This window comes from Macrobrachium nipponense, chromosome 19 (assembly GCF_015104395.2).
Source record: "Macrobrachium nipponense isolate FS-2020 chromosome 19, ASM1510439v2, whole genome shotgun sequence".
NCBI classification, from domain to species: Eukaryota; Metazoa; Arthropoda; class Malacostraca; order Decapoda; family Palaemonidae; genus Macrobrachium; species Macrobrachium nipponense.
In genome coordinates this window covers 41559022-41581521 of record NC_061088.1, presented here as the reverse complement: position 1 = coordinate 41581521, position 22500 = coordinate 41559022, and the positions used below count along the sequence as shown (strand labels likewise).

Below are 22500 nucleotides of genomic sequence, written 5' to 3'. Positions count from 1 at the left end.
ACAGCCCGTGACATTAGTTCGCAATCCTTTTTTAATATTTATTTTTAATTTAGAAACAAATTGTACCTACATTCAGTGTGAATCTCGTGATGGAATTTCACAGGAGATCATAAAGGCGTTTCGAAATAGTGAGCGAGTGTTCTGGGAAATGTTCATTGTAGAATTTATGAAGTTCCATGTCACTGTATTTTTTGTTCACTTTTCCACCTTGTTTTTTTTTTTTTTTTTTTTTTTTGCTTTGCGCTGCATACTATTTCTGGAATCTCTTGCATAAAGGGCGTGAACTGACGGAGACTTCTCGGATAGGGCTTTGTTTCATTTATGAGACTGTTCTTTTGCTGGTAAAGTTGAAACTAGGTAATTTTTACATATTCTCTCTTTTTCGTAGTGCATCTTAATTTTAAGAATTGCCTTTAATGAATCATTTTGCAAATCGCTGCGCCATTATTTGAATAGTTTTGCCATCAATAGAGTAGAATTTTCACTTAGGACAAAAAAAGATGGTAGTCCATTTCCCCTGTACCTGAGTTGTATCCTGCATATTTTTTAACACTAAGATTTTTATTCAGAGAAAAATTAGAAGAAAATGCAAAGTCACACCTCCCTCACACAAGAGAAGTTAAAGCGACACTGCAAATCAGTTCCGGACAGCATAGAAGGATTAACCTTACTAAAAAAGAATATTACTCATTATATACTCGTATGTACTTATGCCATCTTCACATCCATTGACTAATTCCTTAATTCCGCATATGTAGTATTAATGCGATTCGTTGTCTTTACAGTTCCGCCCGTGATCGTCGACTCCCTGAGCAGTGGGTCGAGTGTCGTGGTACAAGAGAATGGGAACGTCACCCTTACATGCCAAGCTGAGGGCAATCCCGAGCCCAGCATCTCCTGGATGAGGGAAGATCAGAAACACATCACTTTCAATAAGAGAAGGAAAGGTGGGTGGACTTGATTCAGAGTCATGTTCAAATGTGGGTCGCAGCTGCATTTTTTCTCTCCATCTCAATTATATTATTCTAACATACTAGGTGTGGAAAAATGCAATGTAAAATGTACACTCAATAATTAATCAATCGATGTTTTAGTTCAAACAGAAATTATACATGCATATAAATAAATAAAGAAATAAATAAATATATATATACACACACACACTAATATATATATATATATATATATATATATATATATATATATAAATACACACACACACACACACACACACACACACACACACACACATATATATATATATCATATATATATATATATATATATATATATATATATATATATATATATATATACATATATGTGTGTGTGTGTGTTGGTATGTATGTATAGTATAGTATACCAACTGACCAACCAGTCGGTGCCCGTGTAATCTCTGAATGACAACTGACTCTCTCTCTCTCTCTCTCTCTCTCTCTCTCTCTCTCTCTCTCTCATTCCTGATTCCTGTTAAGTTAGTTGCTTCAGTTACATTGCCCAGCATTTTTGGCCTTTTTCGTTTCACTGCTTCTTGCCCCCATTCCTATCGCAGCTGAACTTGGACTTGAAGGGTATCGGGAGTGTCTCTATTCATCCCGTCGACTTTGAAAACTATGGATTAGACTCTAATACCTGTACTTTTCTGTTATTTTTAAATGCCATCACCTTTGCACCCTTACTCACACACCCCTTCCTATCAGGACTGAACTTGGACTTAAAGGCATTGAGAGTGTCATTATTCATCTCAGTGACCTCAAAGCTATAGATTAGACACTAGTATCTGTATTTTTGGGTTATTTTAACATTTCACCATCTTCCCACCAAATTTACCTCCCCCCCTTCCTATTGGGGCTGAATTTGAACTTCAAGGATATCAGGAGTGTCACTATTCATTTCAGCGACCTTGAAAACTATGGATTAGATACTCATATCTGTTTTTTTTCTGTAATTTTCACGTCATCCCCCTTCCCACCCCCTTCTCACCCCATCCCTATTGGGATGAACTTAAACTTCAAGGTCATCGGGGTTATCGCTATTCTTCTCAGTGATCTTGAAAACTATGGATAAGATACTCAAGTATCTGTTGTTTTCGGTAATCTTTACATTTCATCCCTTCCAATGGTCCGATTTTAATTCTGTTTTCATCCTGACCTTTCTCGGTTTGATATTGACTTATATTTAAAATCTCCTGAAAATCAGTCAAGCAATGTGGATTTGTTTAGCATTCCTACAAACAAACAAACATTGCCTAGTTTATATATATATATATATATATATATATATATATATGTGTGTGTGTGTGTGTGTGTGTGTGTGTGGTGAACTTCTTCTTATAACCAAGACATGGTCACAGCATCTTGGTAATAAGACGAAAGTGCTTATCATTTCAATCATTTCACTCTTCCTTTGTGGCTGTAACTTTGTTTGTGTAATCACCATGATTTTACCTTTTCGTGATTTAAAATCATATATTCACACACACACACACGCGTGCGCGCACGCACGCACGCACACAAACACACACACATATATATATATATATATATATATATATATATATATATATATATATATATATATATATATCATATATATATATATACTATTATATATTTGTGTATGTATATACATATATGATACCAGGTGGTATTATATATGTATATATAATACCACAACTTTTCTTAGTTGCATTTTCGAGGCTGGAATCAGCGAGCATGGCGATCAATAAATAATAACATTAGAATTACAATAAAAGATTCAGAATAGAATTACTAAAATTACTAAAAGGCTGGGGAAAACCGACCCAAATGGAAGCTAAAACAAAATGCTCACATTTATTGTTATAAAACACAAATAAAAATAAACATACAGCCAGAAAATTAAAAGCTTAACAAGACCATCAGGCTGTGTTGAAGCTATTTGGGAGTTTAAAAGTGGAACGTCAATTTTTTACATTATTATTTTAGCTTTGTTAGGTCATTTCCTTCTTGTACCTGTCCTACTGTTGAAAAATCTACATCTTCTATAAAATCTTTCCATATCTTTGAGTGATTCCTGATATTAGACTGTTCATTGCTATAGAATCTGCTCCCGGTTCTGAAGCTGACTCCTGTGAGCATCAATGCGTATTCACAACATTCTTTTACTACATCGGACATAGATCCCCTGACCACATCTGGGCACTTGTACTTATATATGTTGTTGGATATAAACAAAGGATTGAGTTTGTCTTCAAATTTGAAGAAAGAGCCAATTGTTCAGGTAGTTTTTGGAAGGGGTTTGAGGTTACGGGCCAGTAATTTCTTTTGACTGCTGTTTAGAAATTTCTTTTCAAAGGAATAATATTGGATATAAGGGTACGCCGCGTACAGTCATTTTAGGAACAGCGTATTGTATTGTAGGTGACGTCAACTTATTATTTAATATGCTACTCAATAGTTTAGAATACGAGTATCGTTTCGATGAAAAATAGTTTTTCCTTAAATAATCAGTTACGGTTGTTATTTCATCATGAAAAGTTAAATGAAAGGTTAGAAGCCATGTGGAGGAGAGTAGAAACAGCATTTAATTCAAATTTAAAATAAAAAGAGCTCTACGCCCGGCCAAGTACCACCATCTAATCTACACTAAACCCGCAGACATAGTGAGGTGATTAAATGCCAGTTTCGGAAATTATGTAGGATTTTGTAAATTAGGCGTTCCTTGAAAAATTCCGACTTGTTGCAGTAATGGCGCCTGTAGTTCAGCTGTGACCTTTTAGCTCATGGATTGCTTTGGACGTATTGCTAATTTCCATGCTGTACTTGTCCCCCTCCTACTCCTCCCTCTCCTCTTCCTCCCCTCCTCCTCCTCTTCCTCCTCCTCCTCCCTCTCCTCCTCCTCTTCCTCATCCTCCTCCTCCTCACACAGACGCTCCTGTTTTCCTTCGGGAATGTGTTTTACCTTATTCTTTACAGTGCCCCAAGTAGAATTCTTTTATTATAGGGAAGGAGATATGTTTATTAAGTAAGTTTTTCAGCAGAAAAATATAGAAAAGGGTGTGTATAATGCAATACCTGTGAGCTAAATCGAGAAATCTGTCGTCTATTGTTTGGTTGTACTCGACGTTCATATCCGAGGGGCGCTACTCAACATGGCGCACCGGGGAGCTTCAGGTTTTGTAGAAAACATAAACAAAAGGTTTCCAAGAAAATTGTGTTTACAAAACCAAAGTTATAAGGTTAAATTGTTGAGCGAAGTCTCCTTTATGGAAGGAAATTGTGGATGCTGATTACTAATAAGAGATAGAAGTGCAATCTGTTAACGTTTTTTGAAGTCCATAAGTGTAGTACTGGGAAGGTGATAAAGAAATATAACTCTTCAGAAACGGAGTCGAATATTCTGAGGTGGTTTGGTCACTAAAAAATGGAGGATGATTTCTTTATCAAAAGTCCCAGTCTTAATATGTACACAAAAGCACACACACACACACAATCACACACATAATCACACACACACACGTATATATATATATATATATATTATATATATATATATATATATATATATATATATATATATATAATATATATATATATATATGGAATAAAGACATTGCCAAATAGTAGTATATGCTATAGGGCGTAGTGGATGTTGATAAGGAATATTAAGAAATGGACAACTGTGACTCATTTATGTATTTCGGGGCAAATCGGTAACAGATGATGAAAAATAAAAGAATAGGTGAGCCACAAATAAGTGAAACAAGGGAATTAGGAAGGGTTTGTTTTTTTGAGCTAATTCCTCCTCTATGGAAGTGATGTGAATGCTGAATGTGTATGAATGCTAGAAGTGGAAGCATTTGGGGTGAACTGTTTTCATAATGTATGTTACCTTATCGGAATTCACTGGACGAGAAATGGTGGAGGTTCAGGTGACAGGATGGATCGGAGTATTTTGAGATAGTTCAGTCATGTTGAAAGAATAGGCAATGATAGATTAATGAGAATAATGTGTAGTTTAGAAGTGCACTAAGGAAGGAGGAGAACAGGACCTTAATTAGAAAGGGTTGAAAAGGTTATGTGGTGGAAGTATTTGAAAAGAATAGCATTGATAGCTAGGTGTTTATATACACACACACACACACACACACACACACACACACACACACACACATATATATATATATATATATATATATATATATATATATATATATATATCTATATATTAAAGGCACTGGTAGAGATATAAATATATTTAATAGTGGGGTTGGTAACTTTAGTTCTTGCCAGTTAGAAACAGGTGCGAACACTGGATTCCTCGGCGATGCTGAGATCAAAAACTAAATAGAAAACACATCATGTGCATAATGAGTTCGTTTGACGCATTTTATATATATAATTGATTTCCACGAAGGAAAGAGAAACGATGGAGTTCTACAAGGCCCTTCGGATTCTTGCCCTTTACTTGGCAGTGTTAAGCAAGGGACGAGAAGTCGAAAGGCCGTCCAGAACTCCATCGTTTCTCTTTCCTTCTTGGATGTTGTCTTTATTTGTATATTCATTATGTTCATTATTTCGGTGATTCCGTTATATATATATTATATATATATATATATATATATATATATATATATATATATATATATATATATATATATATGTGTGTGTGTGTGTGTGTGTGTGTGTGTGGTTATGTGTGTGTGTGCGTGTCTTGTTGTGTGTGTGTCTAATAAAAGGAGCCCATAAAAAACACCAAAATATAGAAATTAAGTACTATATTTCAGAGTCTACTGTCTCTCTCTTCAGGTAGGTAATGAATGAGAAAAGTTGCAGAAATACGGTATTTACTCCACTGTTCCCCATTGTTCCTCCTCATGTTTTTTAACCATGATCTGAATCAGCATCAAACCTCTCTGTCAGTCCCGAAAGACACAGCGAGGTCATCATGAGGCTAATCGCTTCTGTACTACCCCGGCTATTTGCGATTTCTCCTGCCAGAGGTGTTTCTTGAATGATTTAGTGCCAATCCGCAGACTTTTTCCAAAGACAAACACTCTTGACGCTAGAACTACATTTGTGTTCCTTTTTATTTTTGTCAACAAAGATATAACGGGCACTGCGTGTGGATATGTGTGCGAGTTCATGTAAACGTTTTGAAAGTGCAACTTTTATTATTGACAGAGAGAAGTAGAAGTTTATTAGGGTTCATTCAATTAAAGGTGATCTTAAGAGGATTATCATAAAAGTCATACGATGATTTCATACACTGTACGGTTATGAGTTGAATTTTTTACTCACAGCCTATATATATATATATATATATATATATATATATATATATATATATATATATATATATATATATATATATATATATATATATATACTATATTTACATATATATATATATATATATATATATATATATATATATATATATATATATATATATATATATATATATATATATATATATATATATATATATATATATATATATCTAATAAAAGGAGCCCATAAAAACACCAAAATGTAGAGAGAAAAGTACTATATTTCAGAGACTGCTGTCTCTCTCTTCAGGTATATGAATGAGAAAAGTTTACAGAGGTGGGGTAGTTTATACCAAGGGATTCGTCCACAAGTAAGCCAATTTAGGTCACCCCCGCTGATAATCTTCCTTTAATCTTCTTAAGCGTTGGTTGAATGAACACTGCGTCGACGATGTCTGATGTCCAATTCCCTTTTGAGATGTTCATTACCTGCTTCTCTTTTATTAAGGCCGATTCCATCATTTGACTCTTGTACCGGCAGTTGCTGCTATAAATTACACGTGACATATTCCAGTTTATTCTATGGTTATGTTCATTTATATGATTGAAAATAGCCGAGTTCTGTTGTCCATACCTAACTGACCGTTTGTGTTGTATTAATCTCTGGGGAAGTGATTTACCTGTAAATCCGATGTAAGATTGGTCACAGTCCTGGCATGGGATCTCATATACCCCAGAGTCTTTGGGCGATGTCTTTTGTTGGACGTTAATCAGGGATTTGGCTAAGGTATTTGGGTAGGTAAATGCAGAACTTTTTTTTTCGGAAAGTAAGATTAATTGGCCAAGACAAAAAGAGTATTGAACTATTAGAGAAATTTAAAGTAATTAATCCTAAATTACCCTACTTTTATGGTCTTCCCAAAACTCACAAAGACAATCTTCCATTCAGACCCATCGTTTCATGCGCCGGAGCTTTCAATTACAAAATTTCTAAATGGTTAGCTGGCCTCCTTTCTCCTTTTTTAGGCACTTTTTCTCCCAGTCACATCAAACATTCGGAAGACTTTTGTCACAAATTCAGAGGAAGCACATATACCACTTCACAACATAACTTTTAAGCCTTGACGTAGACTCCCTATTCACAAAAGTACCAGTACAGGCTTACGTTCTTCAGTTTTTAAGGGAAAAATTATCCCCCTATTCAGATCATTTCCCTTTGGCACTTGACAAAATAATAAAGTTAGTTGAATTATGTGCATCTAATAACGTATTTTCATTCGGGGAATCATTCTACAAGCAAAATTCGGGTGTAGTATGGGTAGTCCCCTTTAAGTCCTATTTTAGCCAATCTGTACATGGAATACTTTGAAACTACAGTAATAAATGCAATAAAACCCAAAAACATGCTGTGGATGAGATACGTGGATGACATACTAACATTTTGGGATAATAAGTGGGTAATTTTAATGAATTCCTCTCAAAATTAAACGCATTAGTGCCCAGCATCAAATTTAAAGTTGAATGGGAAACAGACAACAAAATTCCTTTTCTTGATGTTTTAATAATCAGAGCACGACAGAATACAAATTTACCATATACAGAAACCAACGTTCTCACTTCATATATTCACTATTTTAGCTATCATGACAATACCATCAAGATAGGTCTAGCTAGCAACCTATTCTTAAGAGCCTTACGAATTTGTTCCCCAGATTTCCTGAAAAAACAAAAGAATTTGAACTAATTCGCAAGCAACTTTCATCTTTAAAGTATCCTGACCATATAATTGAAGAAGCAATTCAAAAAGCAAAACGTAATTTTCTACCGACCCCTAAAGACAAGACCAGAGACACAACAACAATAAATAAAATTCCCCACCTGGAGACGATTAAGAGAGTAACTCACACCCTGGGAAATCCAACCCTTTTGCATTTACCTACCAAATACCTTAGCCAAATCCCTGATTAACGTCCAACAAAAGACATCAGCCCAAAGACTCTGGTATATGAGATCCATGCCAGACTGTGACCAATCTTACATCGATTTTACAGGTAATCCACTTCCCCAGAGATTAATACAACACAAACGGTCAGTTAGGTATAGGACAACAGAACTCGGCTATTTTCAATCATATAAATGACATAACCATAGAATAAACTGGAATATGTCACGTGTAATTTATAGCAGCAACTGCCGGTACAAGAGTCAAATGATGGAATCGGCCTTAATTAAAAGAGAAGCAGGTATGAACATCTCAAAAGGGAATTGGAGACATCCGACATCGTCGACGCAGTGTTCATTCAACCAACGCTTAAGAAGATTAAAGGAGATTATCAGCGGGGTGACCTAAATTGGCTTACTTGTGGACGAATCTCTTGGTATAAATACCACCTTTCTGTAAACTTTTCTCATTCATATACCTGAAGAGAGAGACAGCAGTCTCTGAAATATAGTACTTTTCTCTCTACATTTTGGTGTTTTTTATGGGCTCCTTTATTAGATGGAATTCTGTTGTTACAGAAACACTTTTACCAGTCATATATATATATATATATATGACTTGTAAAAATGTTCTGTTACAACAGAATTCCATCTTGTAAAAGGAGTCCATAAAAACACCAAAATATAGAGAGAAAAGTACTATCTTTCAGAGACAGCTGTCTCCCTCTTCAGGTATATGAAGAGGGAGACAGCAGTCTCTGAAATATAGTATTTTTCTCTTTATATTTTGGTGTTTTTATGGTCTTTTCCTTAGATATATATATATATATATATATATATATATATATATATATATATATATATATATATATATATACGTATATAAATAAAGGACTATATGATATGATTGCGAGCAATCTTAGCAACCAGGAAGAGTATCTGTAGATAGTTGTTAGTACACAGAATATTTATGCTGTTTTAATTTTACTTCTAAGCATAAATAGCACAGAATGTTTATGCTGTTTTTATCTTACTTCTAAACATAAATATTCTGTTAAAACTAGGCAAACATTTAATGCAATATTCATTCATTTAAGAGAAAACAACCACCAGATAAATTGGATTGGTAGTTCAGTTTATCTTTTCTTTGTGGCGTATACCTTTATTTATGCATTTATCACTTTCCAAGCTTTCGTGATTCAGTTATACACACACACACCCACACAACGTCTAACAAAAGACATCCCCCAAGGACACCGGGGTTTACGAAATCCCATGCCAGGACTGTGACCAATCTTACACTGGATTTACAGGAAAACTACATCCCCAGAGATTAATTCAACACAAACGGTCAGTTAGGTATGGAGAACAGAACTCAGCTATTTTCAATCATATAAATGAACATAACCATAGAATAAACTGGAATTTGTCACATATAATTTATAGCAGCAACTGCCGGTACAAGAGTCAAATGATGGAATCGGCCTTAATAAAAGAGAGGCAGGTAATGAACACCTCAAAAGGAGCATGGGATTCAGATGTGATCGAGAAGACTTTCATTCAACCAACGCTTAAGAAGATTAAAGGAAGATTATCAGAGGGGGGGACCTAAATTGGCTTACCTGTGGATGGATCTCTTGTGATAAATACCACCTTCTCTGAAAACTTTTCTCATTTATATACCTAAAGAGGGAGACAGCAGTCTCTGAAATATAGTACTTTTCTCTTCATATTTTGGTGTTTTTTATGGGCTACTTTTATTAGATTATTATATATATATATATAATATATATATATATATATATATATATATATATATATATTATATATATATATATATATATATATATATATATAATGTACATCACCGTGATTCATATAAGTCATTCGAGCTTTGTCCTTTAATATCTAATTCGCTCTGCCTCGGAATTGATATAATTGCATATATGTACCGTAGGGGAATTTTTAGTTGATAATAATTTCGTCCCCTCATGGGATCGAACCACCGTCCAAGGGCACGAAATCAGGACCGACATTGACGTTACCTCACTGTTAGCCGAATTGGTAATGTCAATGTTGGTCCTGATTTGTGCCTGTCCCTTGGACGTGGTTCGATCCCATGAGGGGATGAAATTATTATCAATTAAAAATTCCCCTTCGGTTCATATATGCAAATATATCAATTCCAATGTAAAGCGAATTAGATATTAAAGGACATTTGTAGCTCGAATGATATATATATATATATATATATAATTCCTTTTCTTGATGTTTTAATAATCAGAGACACGACAGAATACAAATTTACCATATTTTCTGGATTTCCGGGAAAAAGAATTTGAACTAACTCGTAAGCAGATTTCGTCTTTAAGGTATCCTGACCATATAATTGAGAAAGCAATTCACAAAGCAAACATAATTTTCTACAGACCCCCTCAAAACAAGACCAGAGACACCCAACAATAATATAGAAATTCCACACCTGGACAGGATTCGGGGATGGTTAGCTAAGACGTGACCGATCTGACCAGGTCTAAAGACTGTCCGAAAAAAATTTGAGACTAAATATGTTATACAGTTTTGCAACACCTACATAATTTATACCCCACCATCATTATATTAATGCACCGATGCACACATTTCACTGCATTTCATTTCAAATAATTTATTTTCACAAAGAGTTTCGGAAATAATATAATAAATATTCTATAACATAAGAAATATAGCAAATTGAAATACTTTCTATAAGTAGTTTAGATGGTTATGAGGGGTGGAGCCAAGTGGCCCATCACACTCAAATACTGGTAACTCAACTAAGTTATGCCATAAATACAAATCCTGTGGTACTAGATTAGCATATCCTGTAATGTCTTCTTAGCATAGATTAATTAATAAAATAATATCCTTGCAAAATTGATGCTTTGAGACTTATACAACCCACGGCTACAAAACCTGGTGTGTAACATCTTTGTGACCAGATTGGAATATTATTGGTGATATAGGTAATTATAGTCCAGTCAATCTAGGGCATAAATAGATACAGCTTAGCACAAGTTGGTACAGTAGCCATTTACGGTTTTGTAATCCTTCGCCACATCCAAATAACATAAACATCTACCATTATTTAAATAGTCAATCCAGGCGATATAAGACGGAGGACAGAATGAGAGAGAGAGAGAGAGAGAGAGAGAGAGAGAGAGAGAGAGAGGATACAGGTGCTTATAAGATAATTAAAAAGGATATTTTCGTCCTAATAATATTAATATGAATAGTCAGTTCCAACAATAATTTAAGCATTTATATTTAGAAAATGTGATAACGATTAAAACAATACAATGTGATAAGATTTCATAATAATTATTTTCCAAAAAATATATGATAACATGTTTCTTAAAGCAGAAGGTCTCAAGTATGTCCATCAGATTAATAACTAAACAGGAATAAAAGTTCTCTCTCTCTCTCTGTCTCTCTCTCTCTCTCTCTCTCTCTCTCTCTCTCTCTCTCTCTCTGTCCATATATATTTCATTCAATATTACATTTCTTTGCGTGATTACCGTAATTTCCCTCCTCCTCCCTTTCGAACAAATCTACATATAGGTAGGTTTACACCTACGCACTTTTGTGTTGCAGGCTGTTACGGTGTGGGACCGCAATAAACCACCAGAAAATTGACGCGGTGGGGGGAAACAATTACCGATATTGGGCGGCGTGGCGCTGACCCGTGCGGTGTGTTACCGGCATGTTCTTGCGGTGTCTAGTGGAGTGTTACGGCGTTGGCGCGGTTTTATGGTCGTTGTTGCTATGCCAGGGCACACGCTTTTGTGGCTCTGTTACTCCGTGTAGCGGTGTGTTGCGGGTGGGTTGTGGTATTGTTGCGGAGTTCGCACACATCTGCACGAGACATGACGTGCAGTGGTGCATGATTGTTGCACATGCACCATGTCACACTGTGCCAGATATGAACCTTGGGTATATATAGAAGCCTGCCAAGCACATCCTTCATTCCACACCCAACCAGCATGCAATATGGACCTCAACAGCCTCTCACCCCAGGAGACCCAGGGATTTTTGGTAGCTGTCCTGTGTCTCTGTGCAGTCCAGGTCATCGACAGGTTCAGAAGACATACTACAGTGCCACAGCTACCTGCACCACGCAGAAAGGACGGCAGGGCAGGGCGGATTTTGGCTCGGGAGTGACTGACACGGCAGCAACTACATGGGGACTACGACCAGCTACTACAAGAATGGAACAAGGAGGACCGCAAAGGACACAAGAACTTTCCACACATCTACCCTGAATTGTTCGAGGAGATGGTCGAAAGGCTGACGCCCATGTTGAAGAAGAAGGATACGAAAATGCGGCTTGCACAAGAGGTGGGACTCAAGTTGGCGGTCACTCTCCGCCACCTGGCAAGTGGGAACGACTATACAAGCCTACAATACAGCTTCAGAGTCTCCAAGAGTTCCATATGCCGATTTATCCCATTAGTCTGCCAAGCCATTATCGACACATACAAACCAGAAGTGATGAAGTGCCCCAAGACACCAGAAGAATAGAATGACTTAGCAAAATGATTCGCCCCAAAGTGGAACTACTTTAATTGTGTGGGAGCCCTGGATGGGAAGCGTGTAGCGATCAATAAACCCAAAGGTGGAGGATCACTGTATTTCAATTACAAGAAGTTTCACAGCATCGTTCTCATGGCCCTCTCCGATGCTAAGTACAGGTTCCTGTTCGTCGACGTTGGTGGAGAAGGAGGTGCTGGGGATGGAGGAACCTGGCAGAAGTGCAACCTGGCCAGGGCCATCACAAACAACTGAGCAGGACTCCCACAAACAAAAATCTGCCCAACGACAACCAACCATCCCCTTCCACATAGTCGCCGTCGATGCCTTCGCTCTCAATCCGTGGTTGATGAAGCCCTACTCCCACCAATCACAAGATCCCATCGAACGTATATACAGCTACAGATTATCTCACGCTCGTCGTGTGGTGGAAAACGCATTCGGCCTGCTGCAGATGAGATGACGAGTCTTCGGGACGATGATGCAACAGGATGTAAAGGTGTGCAAGAAGATAACTTTGTGCGCATGTGTCATGCACAACCTGGCACTGCAACGCTACCCAGTTGCAGGCACCGACGTCGACTAAGAGGACCAACACCATAACGTCGTAGCGGGTACTTGGAGGGAGGAGTCGCTGAACCTCATGGAACGACTCATGGCAAGAAGGGGATCCAAACTACACACGTCGAGCGAAGGCCGTCAGAGATTACCTGGCCCAGTACTTCTCATCGGATGCAGGCGCAGTGGAATGGCAAGAGCGAATGGTGTTTCCTCGAGGACGGCCAGCTACTGATGAGTAAAGGACCCAAAGAACTCTATAATAAAACATAACCAAACAAATGTACATAATTGTAAATAAAGATCATGATGTATTTCTCATTGTTTTATACTCCCATACTTTTGTATTGTCCTAATAACAATATCAATATAATAAAGAATATTGGAATGATGATTGGTACATATATAAAATGATGTAGGAAAATAATTAACTGAAAGTTATAATAACATAATTCATAATAATAAGACAAATGAGAAGCAAATGATGGATATAACAACAAAAAACTTATACTAAACAAACATGAAAGGCATAGAATATAAGAAAATGAAACTATTGAAAAAAGCATAGAATATAAGGAAAACCTGAACATGAAATCGGATAGAATATAAGAAAATGAACATGAAAAGCATAGAATATAAGAAAATGAACATGAAAAGCATAGAAATAAGAAAATTAACACGAAAAGCATATAAAGTAGGAAAATGAACATGAAATGCATAGAATATAAAAAAATAAACATGAAAAGCATAGAATATAAGAAAATGAACATAAAAAGCATAGAATATAAAAAAAATAAAACACGAAAAGCATAGAATATAAGAAAATGAACATGAAGAGCATAGAATATAAGAAAATGAACATAAAAAGCATAGAATGTAAGAAAATAAACATGAAATTGGGACTTGGTTTATGCCATAACATGTTCAACTGCAAATATCATATATTATCAACTGAGGTTAATATGTCTTTAGTATCTTACTGATTTTTCATTGTTCTCCTGTTAATAACTATGTCCAGTCAATGTTAATTACTGTTTCATTATCATATCTGTATGTGTTCATGTTCATTTGATCATGTTCTCAATATGATATTATTGTTCTTACCTTGTATGTTATTATATCATTTGATGGCCATATTTATTTCATGTTACATTTAATTTTATAGTTTAAGTTATTTTCCGAGTTCTATTTATTGCATATTTCATATATCATATTTCATGTTAAGATTTCCTGTTATATTTCTTCACGTTATTATTCTTTATGGCCATTCTCTTTCATTATTCAATTGCATTTTATAGTTATAGTTATTTTCCGAGTTCTATTCATTTCAACACCGCAACACACCGCTACACGGAGTAACAAAACCGCAAGAGCGCGTGCGCTGGCATAGCAACAATGACGATAAAACCGCACCAACGCTGTAACACTCCACTAGACACCGCAAGAACACGCCGTGACATGCCCGTAACACACCACATGGGTCCGCGCCACGGCCCCCAATAATGGTCATTTTTTCTCCCCACCGCGTCAATTTTCTGGTGGTTTATTGCAGTCCCACGCCGTAACAGCCCACAACACAAAAGTGCGTAGGTGTAAACTTACCTTAACAGTCTTCACCTGCCCCCGCCAGTAAGATGGCGTGCTTTTGGTGTGTTTATAGTGCGGTTTCATGCGGTTTCTTGCAGACTCACGCTGTAACAGACCGCACCACAAAAGTCTTATATACGGTTGTTTGAACGTGGGCCACTTTCAGGGCAAGAAGGGCATGATCTCACTGAGCCAGACCTGCGGGAGCGATACCGGTTTTGTAACTGGCTGTACATTCTTTATTAAACAAACTTTCATCAGGCTGAAAAATAGACAAGGATGAGAAACCACTGAAATTACAATGAAGTAAATTACCACACCCAAAGCAAAATGGCTAACGACCCACACGATAGCTAGTTGAATACCAGATGAGTTGTTCAATTCTGGTTTTGCGATTGTTTTAGTTTTTTCGTAATTTTGTGATTAATCTTTTAGTTTGTATTTGTTGTTCGTTTTATGTTTTGTGAACAATTTTAATTGAAGATTTTAGGTAGACAGTTCATTTTATTGTAATTTCAGTGATTTCTCATTCTTGTCAATTTTTCAGCCTGACATTAAGGTTTTGTACCTCGAAAGCTCGTTTAATAAAGAATGTACTTACTTGTCTTGGCCATATTATTTATCATTAAGCTAAGACTTCCAAGTAGCCGCCCAATTACTGAGACTGTATATTCTAATATGTATATATATATATATATATATATATATATATATATAATATATATATATATATATATATATAATATATATATGTGTGTATGTGTGTGTGTGTGTGTGTGTGTACGTGTGTGTTATATATATATATATATATATAATTATATATATATATATATATATATATATGTGTGTGTGTGTGTGTGTGTGTGTATGTGTGTGTTTATATATATATATATATATATATATATATATATATATATATATAGATAGTTATATATGTATGTGTGTGTGCATGTGTGTGTGTATGTGTATATATATATATATATATATATATATATATATATATATATATATATATATTATATATATATATATATATATATATCTTACAGGTATGAATTGATGTGTTAGTGAATTACATATCGTGTGCCCTTGCTTGGAGACAGAGTGAGCTGTAGAGGTAGCCTTCTTGAATGAAGGAATCTGATGCTATGCATACTTTTGTAAGCTGGAGACTGTCCGTACTGTTGCCAGGGGCGGGCGGGGTTTCGCATGCATAGTGCCTAGTTTGGGGTGTGGCGGGTGTGTACATTCGTTTGTACGGATGTCACAGGTCTGACCGATCGAGGCATTTGAGGGAAAGACACTTTTCTTTGTGATAGGGAGGAAGACGGTTAGCGAATGCCAAGGTCAGGAGAAAACCCCATCTCAAAGGTATGGCACATATTTTAAATGACTTAGAAACAGTTGCCTTTGAAAAGAGAGAAGTGTGAAATGTATCTCTCTACTTAATATTGCCTTTGAAAAGAGAGAAGTGTGAAGTGAATGTCTTTACTTAATATTGTGTTATATATCTTTATTACACATGGGCTCTATACCATGATACATGATACTTGAGATGGGATTCTCTAACCTGACTAATACAATGTAACAATTGACATTTTGGGTCTGGGAGTGAATACTTAGCCAGGAGAGTAGAATGATAACTTGATAGTTTTTCTTTGTGGGCCAGACTTGGGTTTTTATCAATGATTTATTATTCATTTTGTTCTGTTTTATGTTCATCTGCTTTGGGTAATAAATAGTGTATTTTTGTATTTATGTGAGCTTAATAGCCTAATAACATGTTTGCAGATAGAGGGCGCCAGGTAAGAATTGTTAATTTGTGTAGTTTTGTCAAAGGGAGGGGTAAGAGTGGTGGACAGCAGATTAACAAACTTTTTATATATTTCATAGGCTGTAGGTACGCTAACGAAGAGACTGGTGATTAGTTAGACATATATTTTTTTGTAGGAAAAGGGGTTATTATCATGTCACAGGTAACTCGGTGCTGTTTTTGCTGATTCAATGGGTTGGTGTGGTGCTGAAAGCGTCGGGTATCTCTCAGCATCTCAGTGTTAGCCATTTAGTGATTCATTAAAACCGGTGTTTTGAAACATGAAGGGAAAAAGTTTAGTTTTTGACATATTAAAGTGTTTCACGAGTTTGGTGAATAGGCTACACATATTTGCAATGCGTATACGAATTCGGTTTCCAGTCATATGAAGATGTGAGTGTATTTTCAAGTTTTCTCCCTTCTTTTCTCTTTTTTTGTTTTTATTCTGTTTTGTTTGCGGCAAATTTACTTGAAGGGGGTTTTTGTTTTGATGTCTCAAAATTCGATGGACATTGTAATGATGTGAGCGAGGTTTTTGGCTGTTGTGAGTCACACCATAAGAGAGAGAGAGAGAGAGAGGGAGGCGAGAGTTGTGTGTGTGTGGGTCTGGGTGTTGCTGGGTTGGATAGCTTAGTAAGCGTTTTGCACCTTTTTTCCTTTTTCTATCCCCTCCCTATTTTTTTTTTTTTCTTTTTTGTTGCTTTCGTGGGATGATATACTGGGCGCGGGGCGCGTTTGTTTTTTGTTATCCATTATTGGGGGAAAATTTGTATTAATTTTTCTGGATTGGGTTTTGTGTGTATATAAATACATTGAAATTATTAAGATTGGGGAATCTTATAGAACATAAGAGCCTCCGTAGGGAGAGAAAAATGGCGGATGCTAAGACTACCACAACGCTGCTACATCACGTAACGAACATGAGTGCGGGCGTGAGCCCGTTCAGGGGAATTGTAGATGGTGTGTTATCTCAGCTGGTGAAAATATTTATTGAAGGTGTGAATAATTATTTAAGCGCAAAGAATATAACGGATGATATAGAGGCGTTTAGAGAGGCAAAAGCTTTGCTAGATTTCAATAAAGGCGATCTCTCCCATCATTGCAGGGGTTTCCAATTTGCGAAATGTCGTACCTGGACTGATTTGTCAAGCGTTTTTGAAAACAGCTTATGGCTCAAAGGAACACGGAGATATGGTGAAGGACCTTAGGGGTCTTTATGAAATAAGGAAGGGCACTAATAGCCTCGTAGAACATAGTTCAAAACTTTTTGACTCAGTGGCAGATTGGGTAGGAATATTGAAAACATCTAAATGGGTTACAGGAGGTAGTGTCTCACTTGAGAATATTCATAAACTGATCTGTTTTTTTATGCTCTTGCACGATGTACCGGATGCAATAGTGAATAGTTTTGATGAAAAGATTGAACCTACTTCAGATGAAGAATTACTTTATGCCCAAATTGAGAAACATATGTCTAAATGTCCCACTGTAGATAATACAATTTTTAATGGGACAGGCCCGGGAAATAGGGCGCAAAGAGACACCAAATTTTCTCCTCCCCATATGTTTGCAAAAGTTTAATATAGCAAAAGATTGATCGATCAAAGGCAACAGCAGTTGCGCTGTTTCAACTGCAATAAACCAGGGCATACAAAGAAATTGTGTAGAGCTAAATACTGTAGAATGTGTAAGAGTATGGATCACTATTGGCAATCTAGTCCGTCTCAGATACGGAGAGATACGAGGCCTACACCTCAAAATTCTGGAAGTTATAATGAGAGGACTTCCCAGGTAGGTCAAACCAGAGGGCAAAGGGATCGGCAAAATTTTTGGAAGCTCGATCAACAAAAAGGGTACAGGTGATTGGTACGTGCCGTTGTGGTCTCGTGGGGAACACCCCAGAAAGCCCAGGGCTATAGTTTATGGAACAGTAGGGGATGTGGATATCCCGATATTTATAGACTCAGGAGTGTCTATAAATTTAATGGACTATAATTTGTATCAATCCATGTTCTCCAATTACCCTTTGCAACCCTCAATGGAGACGGTGTGTGATGTGCAAGCCCATAGATTAAATACCCTCGGTTGTGTTCAAATACAGTTTACTCTCAGTGACAGAGTACTAACAGAACCATTTTTGGTAATGAAAGGAATTGTGTTGGGCAGCAGATTTTTGTTGGGTCATCCTGCGTGTAGGAGACACAAGATTTTGATCCATGCGGGTGTTAACAGGATAACAGTTGGAATACCTGTGCCTTATGAGGACATGATTAGAATGGAGGACATGGAGATTATTGAAAAAGGAGATGTGCTCAATGATAGTAACGGTGGTGATACAGGTGTTACGGAGAGAGGTAACATTAAAACCCACATTGATGATATGGGAAATGATTGCAGGGATTCTATCGGAGTTCACGGTGATAATGGTGGTGATGATATTTTGGATGGTGATGTTGATACTAATATTGATGTTATTTCTGATACTAACAATACTGGGGATGATACTGAGGGTGGTAATGTGTATGGGGTGGTGGAAAGGGGAGATACTAACCACAAATATAGAGGTGCTTTATCCGAAGATATTGTGTTACTACCTGGTTCAAAGACTATGGTAAAAGTCAAATTGAAGGAAGTGAGAAACCTACGGAATTGTGTGTTATTGAACATAGCAAGAGGCTTAGAGGGGTTATTAGCACGGCAACGGTGAACAGGGTATCCATGGATAGGGCCACGTGGTTGGAGTTACTAAACTGTAATGATACAGTTAGGAGAGACCAGAAGAATACATATATGTTGGATTTCCAAGATTGGAGTCGTGATACTGGTTCAGTAGCTATCATAGAGGGGAAACCTGAGTTTTCAGAGGCAGAAATGCAATCAAGGAAACAGATATTTTGAGAACATTTAGCTAATGCGGATTATAGTGAACATGTTGAAGCAATAAGCGAGCTCTTGGCAGAATTTGGGGATACGGTAGCCTTACAAGGTGATAAATTGGGGATGACTAATGTGTTAGAGCATAAGGTAAATTTGGAGAGTGGCACAAAACCTATTTATATTCCTGCATATCACATACCTTTCAAAATCGGAGAACAGGTAGAGAAAGAGGTCAATAGATGGGAGGAAGAACGAATCATTAGACCTAGCGTATCTCCTTATAACTTTCCCTTGCTAGCTGTGCCTAAGAAGGACGGTTCTGTGCTGGTTTGCATCGATTTTAGACGTTTAAATGAAAAAATGATCCCTGACCGCTATCCAGTCGTGTGCATACCAGATCTTTTTGTTGAAATCGGGGGACAATATTTATAGCTCAATTGATTTGGCACAGGGTTTTTTTGCAGGTCCCTCTTCGTGAAAGTAGCAAGGTATATACCGCTTTTTCAGTGCCAAAGGGACTATGAATTTACGTGAATGCCTTTCAGTTTATCGGGCAGCCCGATGACTTTTACCAGGTTGGTGAACACAGTTTTGCATGGGTTATTGGGCAAAAATGTTTTTGTGCATATGGATGATATATTAGTCGCAACAGACATGATCGCGCAACACCTGGAAGTGCTTAGAGAAGTACTTAGGAGGCTTAGATTAGCAGGGTTGAAAATTTAGCTAGCCAAGTGTTTGTTCTTGAAAAAGAAAATTACATATCTAGGCCATGTCATATCTAAGGAAGGGGTTAGAGTAAATGATGATAAAGTCAAAGCAATAGCGAATTTTCGCACCCCCAGGTCAAAAAAAGAGATTAAGTCATTCCTGGGTATCACCGATTTCTTTAGGAGGTTTGTGAAAGGGTTCTCTAATATAGCAGCTCCCCTAACAGATATATTGCGGGAAGACGTTCAATTTCAATGGAAGGAACCCCAGGCAGAGAGTTTTCAAAAGCTCAAGGACGCGCTAATGAATCCCCCTGTTTTGAAGTTTCCTGATTTTAGCAAACCTTTTACATTAGTGACCAATGCCAGCCAGGAAGGTATAGGTGCTTGCCTTATGCAAAAGTTTGATGGGAAATTCTATCCCATAGCCTTTTATAGCAGGAAGTTCAGGACAAAGAGCAGCAACGAGAGATCAATGGCTACCATAATAAAGAAGCCTTTGCAATAGTGTCAAGCTTGGTTCATTTTAAAATGTTACTGATGGGAAATAAAGTAGAAGTTCTTACAGACCACCAGCCGTTATTAGATCTTTTAAATAAACCCGATTTGTCGCCTAAAAGAGCTCGATGGTTTTTATCTATCAGAGATTTTGATGCAAAGCTCAAATATATAAAGGGGAAATTTAACGTAGTTGCAAATGCTTTTGTAGAAGTTTTTATGACAGGGAAGGTTTACAAGTTGCGCAAGTCACTAGCGAGGCTATACAATGGGATATGGGTCTCATAGAGCAAAGGCAAGATGAAGACGAGATTCTAGCAGACGCGAAAGCGTTTCTTAGAGGGGAATTAGTTAGGAAATGTTATAAGTTGCCTTTTTCGGGTTTGGATTTAGAAGGTAATCTATTGGTTAGGAAAATTAAATATAAATTGAGAACCAGTGAAAGTAAAGGAGATACGACACAGATCGTCATTCCGAAAGTCCTAATTACAGTGGTTTTGGATATAGTTCATTGCAGGTTCAGTAGTCCACACTTGGGAATAGAAAAAACATATGATGAAGTTCGTGCTAAATACATTTGAAAAAACATGGGGAACGATGTGGAAAATTTTGTGAGAAATTGTACAGTGTGCAACGCATGTAAGCCTGCAAGAATAACTTCATGCAAATTAGGATCGTATCCTATACCGAGTAGACCTTTTCAGAGAATACATATGGATATCCTGGGGAATTTTTGTGAGTCTAGGTATGCGAATAAGTACTTATTAGTGATAATAGATGCACTTACAAGGATAGTAGAAATTTTCCCACTTAAGCATAAAACGGCTGAAGAAGTAGCTGTAGCGTTTTTCAGTGGTTACATTTGCAGATACGGCTCACCCGAAGTTCTGTTGACCGACATTGGTAGAGAATTTGTGAAGAAAACTTTAGAATGTTTAGCGGTAGTCATGGGGATACAGAAAGTAACAATTATTCCATACAGACCTGAGGCTAATGGGCTGTGCGAACAAGCAAACAGGAAAGTGCTCGAGGCTCTCAGGAAAATTGTAGGTGGTAATGATAAGAATTGGGACAGATATGTTGATGTTTTTAGACATAGTATTAACACTATGGTTAGTGATTCCATTAAAATGACTCCATTTGAAGCTTTGTTTGGTTGTCCAGCACAAGGCACATTTGATTTGCTAACTATACCTCATAATGGGGAGGATACGATCGAGGCGTTGATATCCACAGCGAGAGAGAGACATGCTTGTCTCCGTAATCTCGAATCCACAACCAGAGAGATGGTACAGAAGAATAATAGTAAAACATCTGATCTCAAGATCAATGTCGGAGACAAGGTATTTTTAAAACTTAATGTGAGAAATGAACTAAACTACAAATTAGGCCCGAAGTTTGAAGGTCCTTTTAAAGTCATTGAGGAGGAAATTGGAAACAGATTTGTAGTCTTAGAGGAAAAAACAGGTCGGTTGAGGTTAACACATATCTCGAAATTGAAAAGAATTGGCTGTGGGGATTAATATATTGTTGTGCAATTGCATTTTTTTCTTTTTTTTTCTTGTCTGTTTTTTTTGCAATTTGGTGGTGGAATGTTTTAACTTTTTTTTTTCTTCAATTTCCTTCTACTGTTTTTTTTCTTATTGTGTGCAAATCTACGGCGTTTTGGCGTTAGATTTTGGGGTTAATATTCTACG

The 22500-nt window shown here is 36.8% G+C and overlaps 1 protein-coding gene across 1 annotated transcript in view; it reads left to right on the top strand.

Moving 5' to 3' along the window:
- LOC135216680 (lachesin-like) overlaps positions 1 to 22500 on the top strand; it is a gene marked incomplete at its 5' end in the record, with an annotated part of 248004 nt that overhangs the window by 74349 nt on the left and 151155 nt on the right. Inside the window, 1 exon segment of the mRNA XM_064252081.1 lies at positions 786 to 947. Coding sequence (XP_064108151.1) covers positions 786 to 947 — 162 coding nt within the window.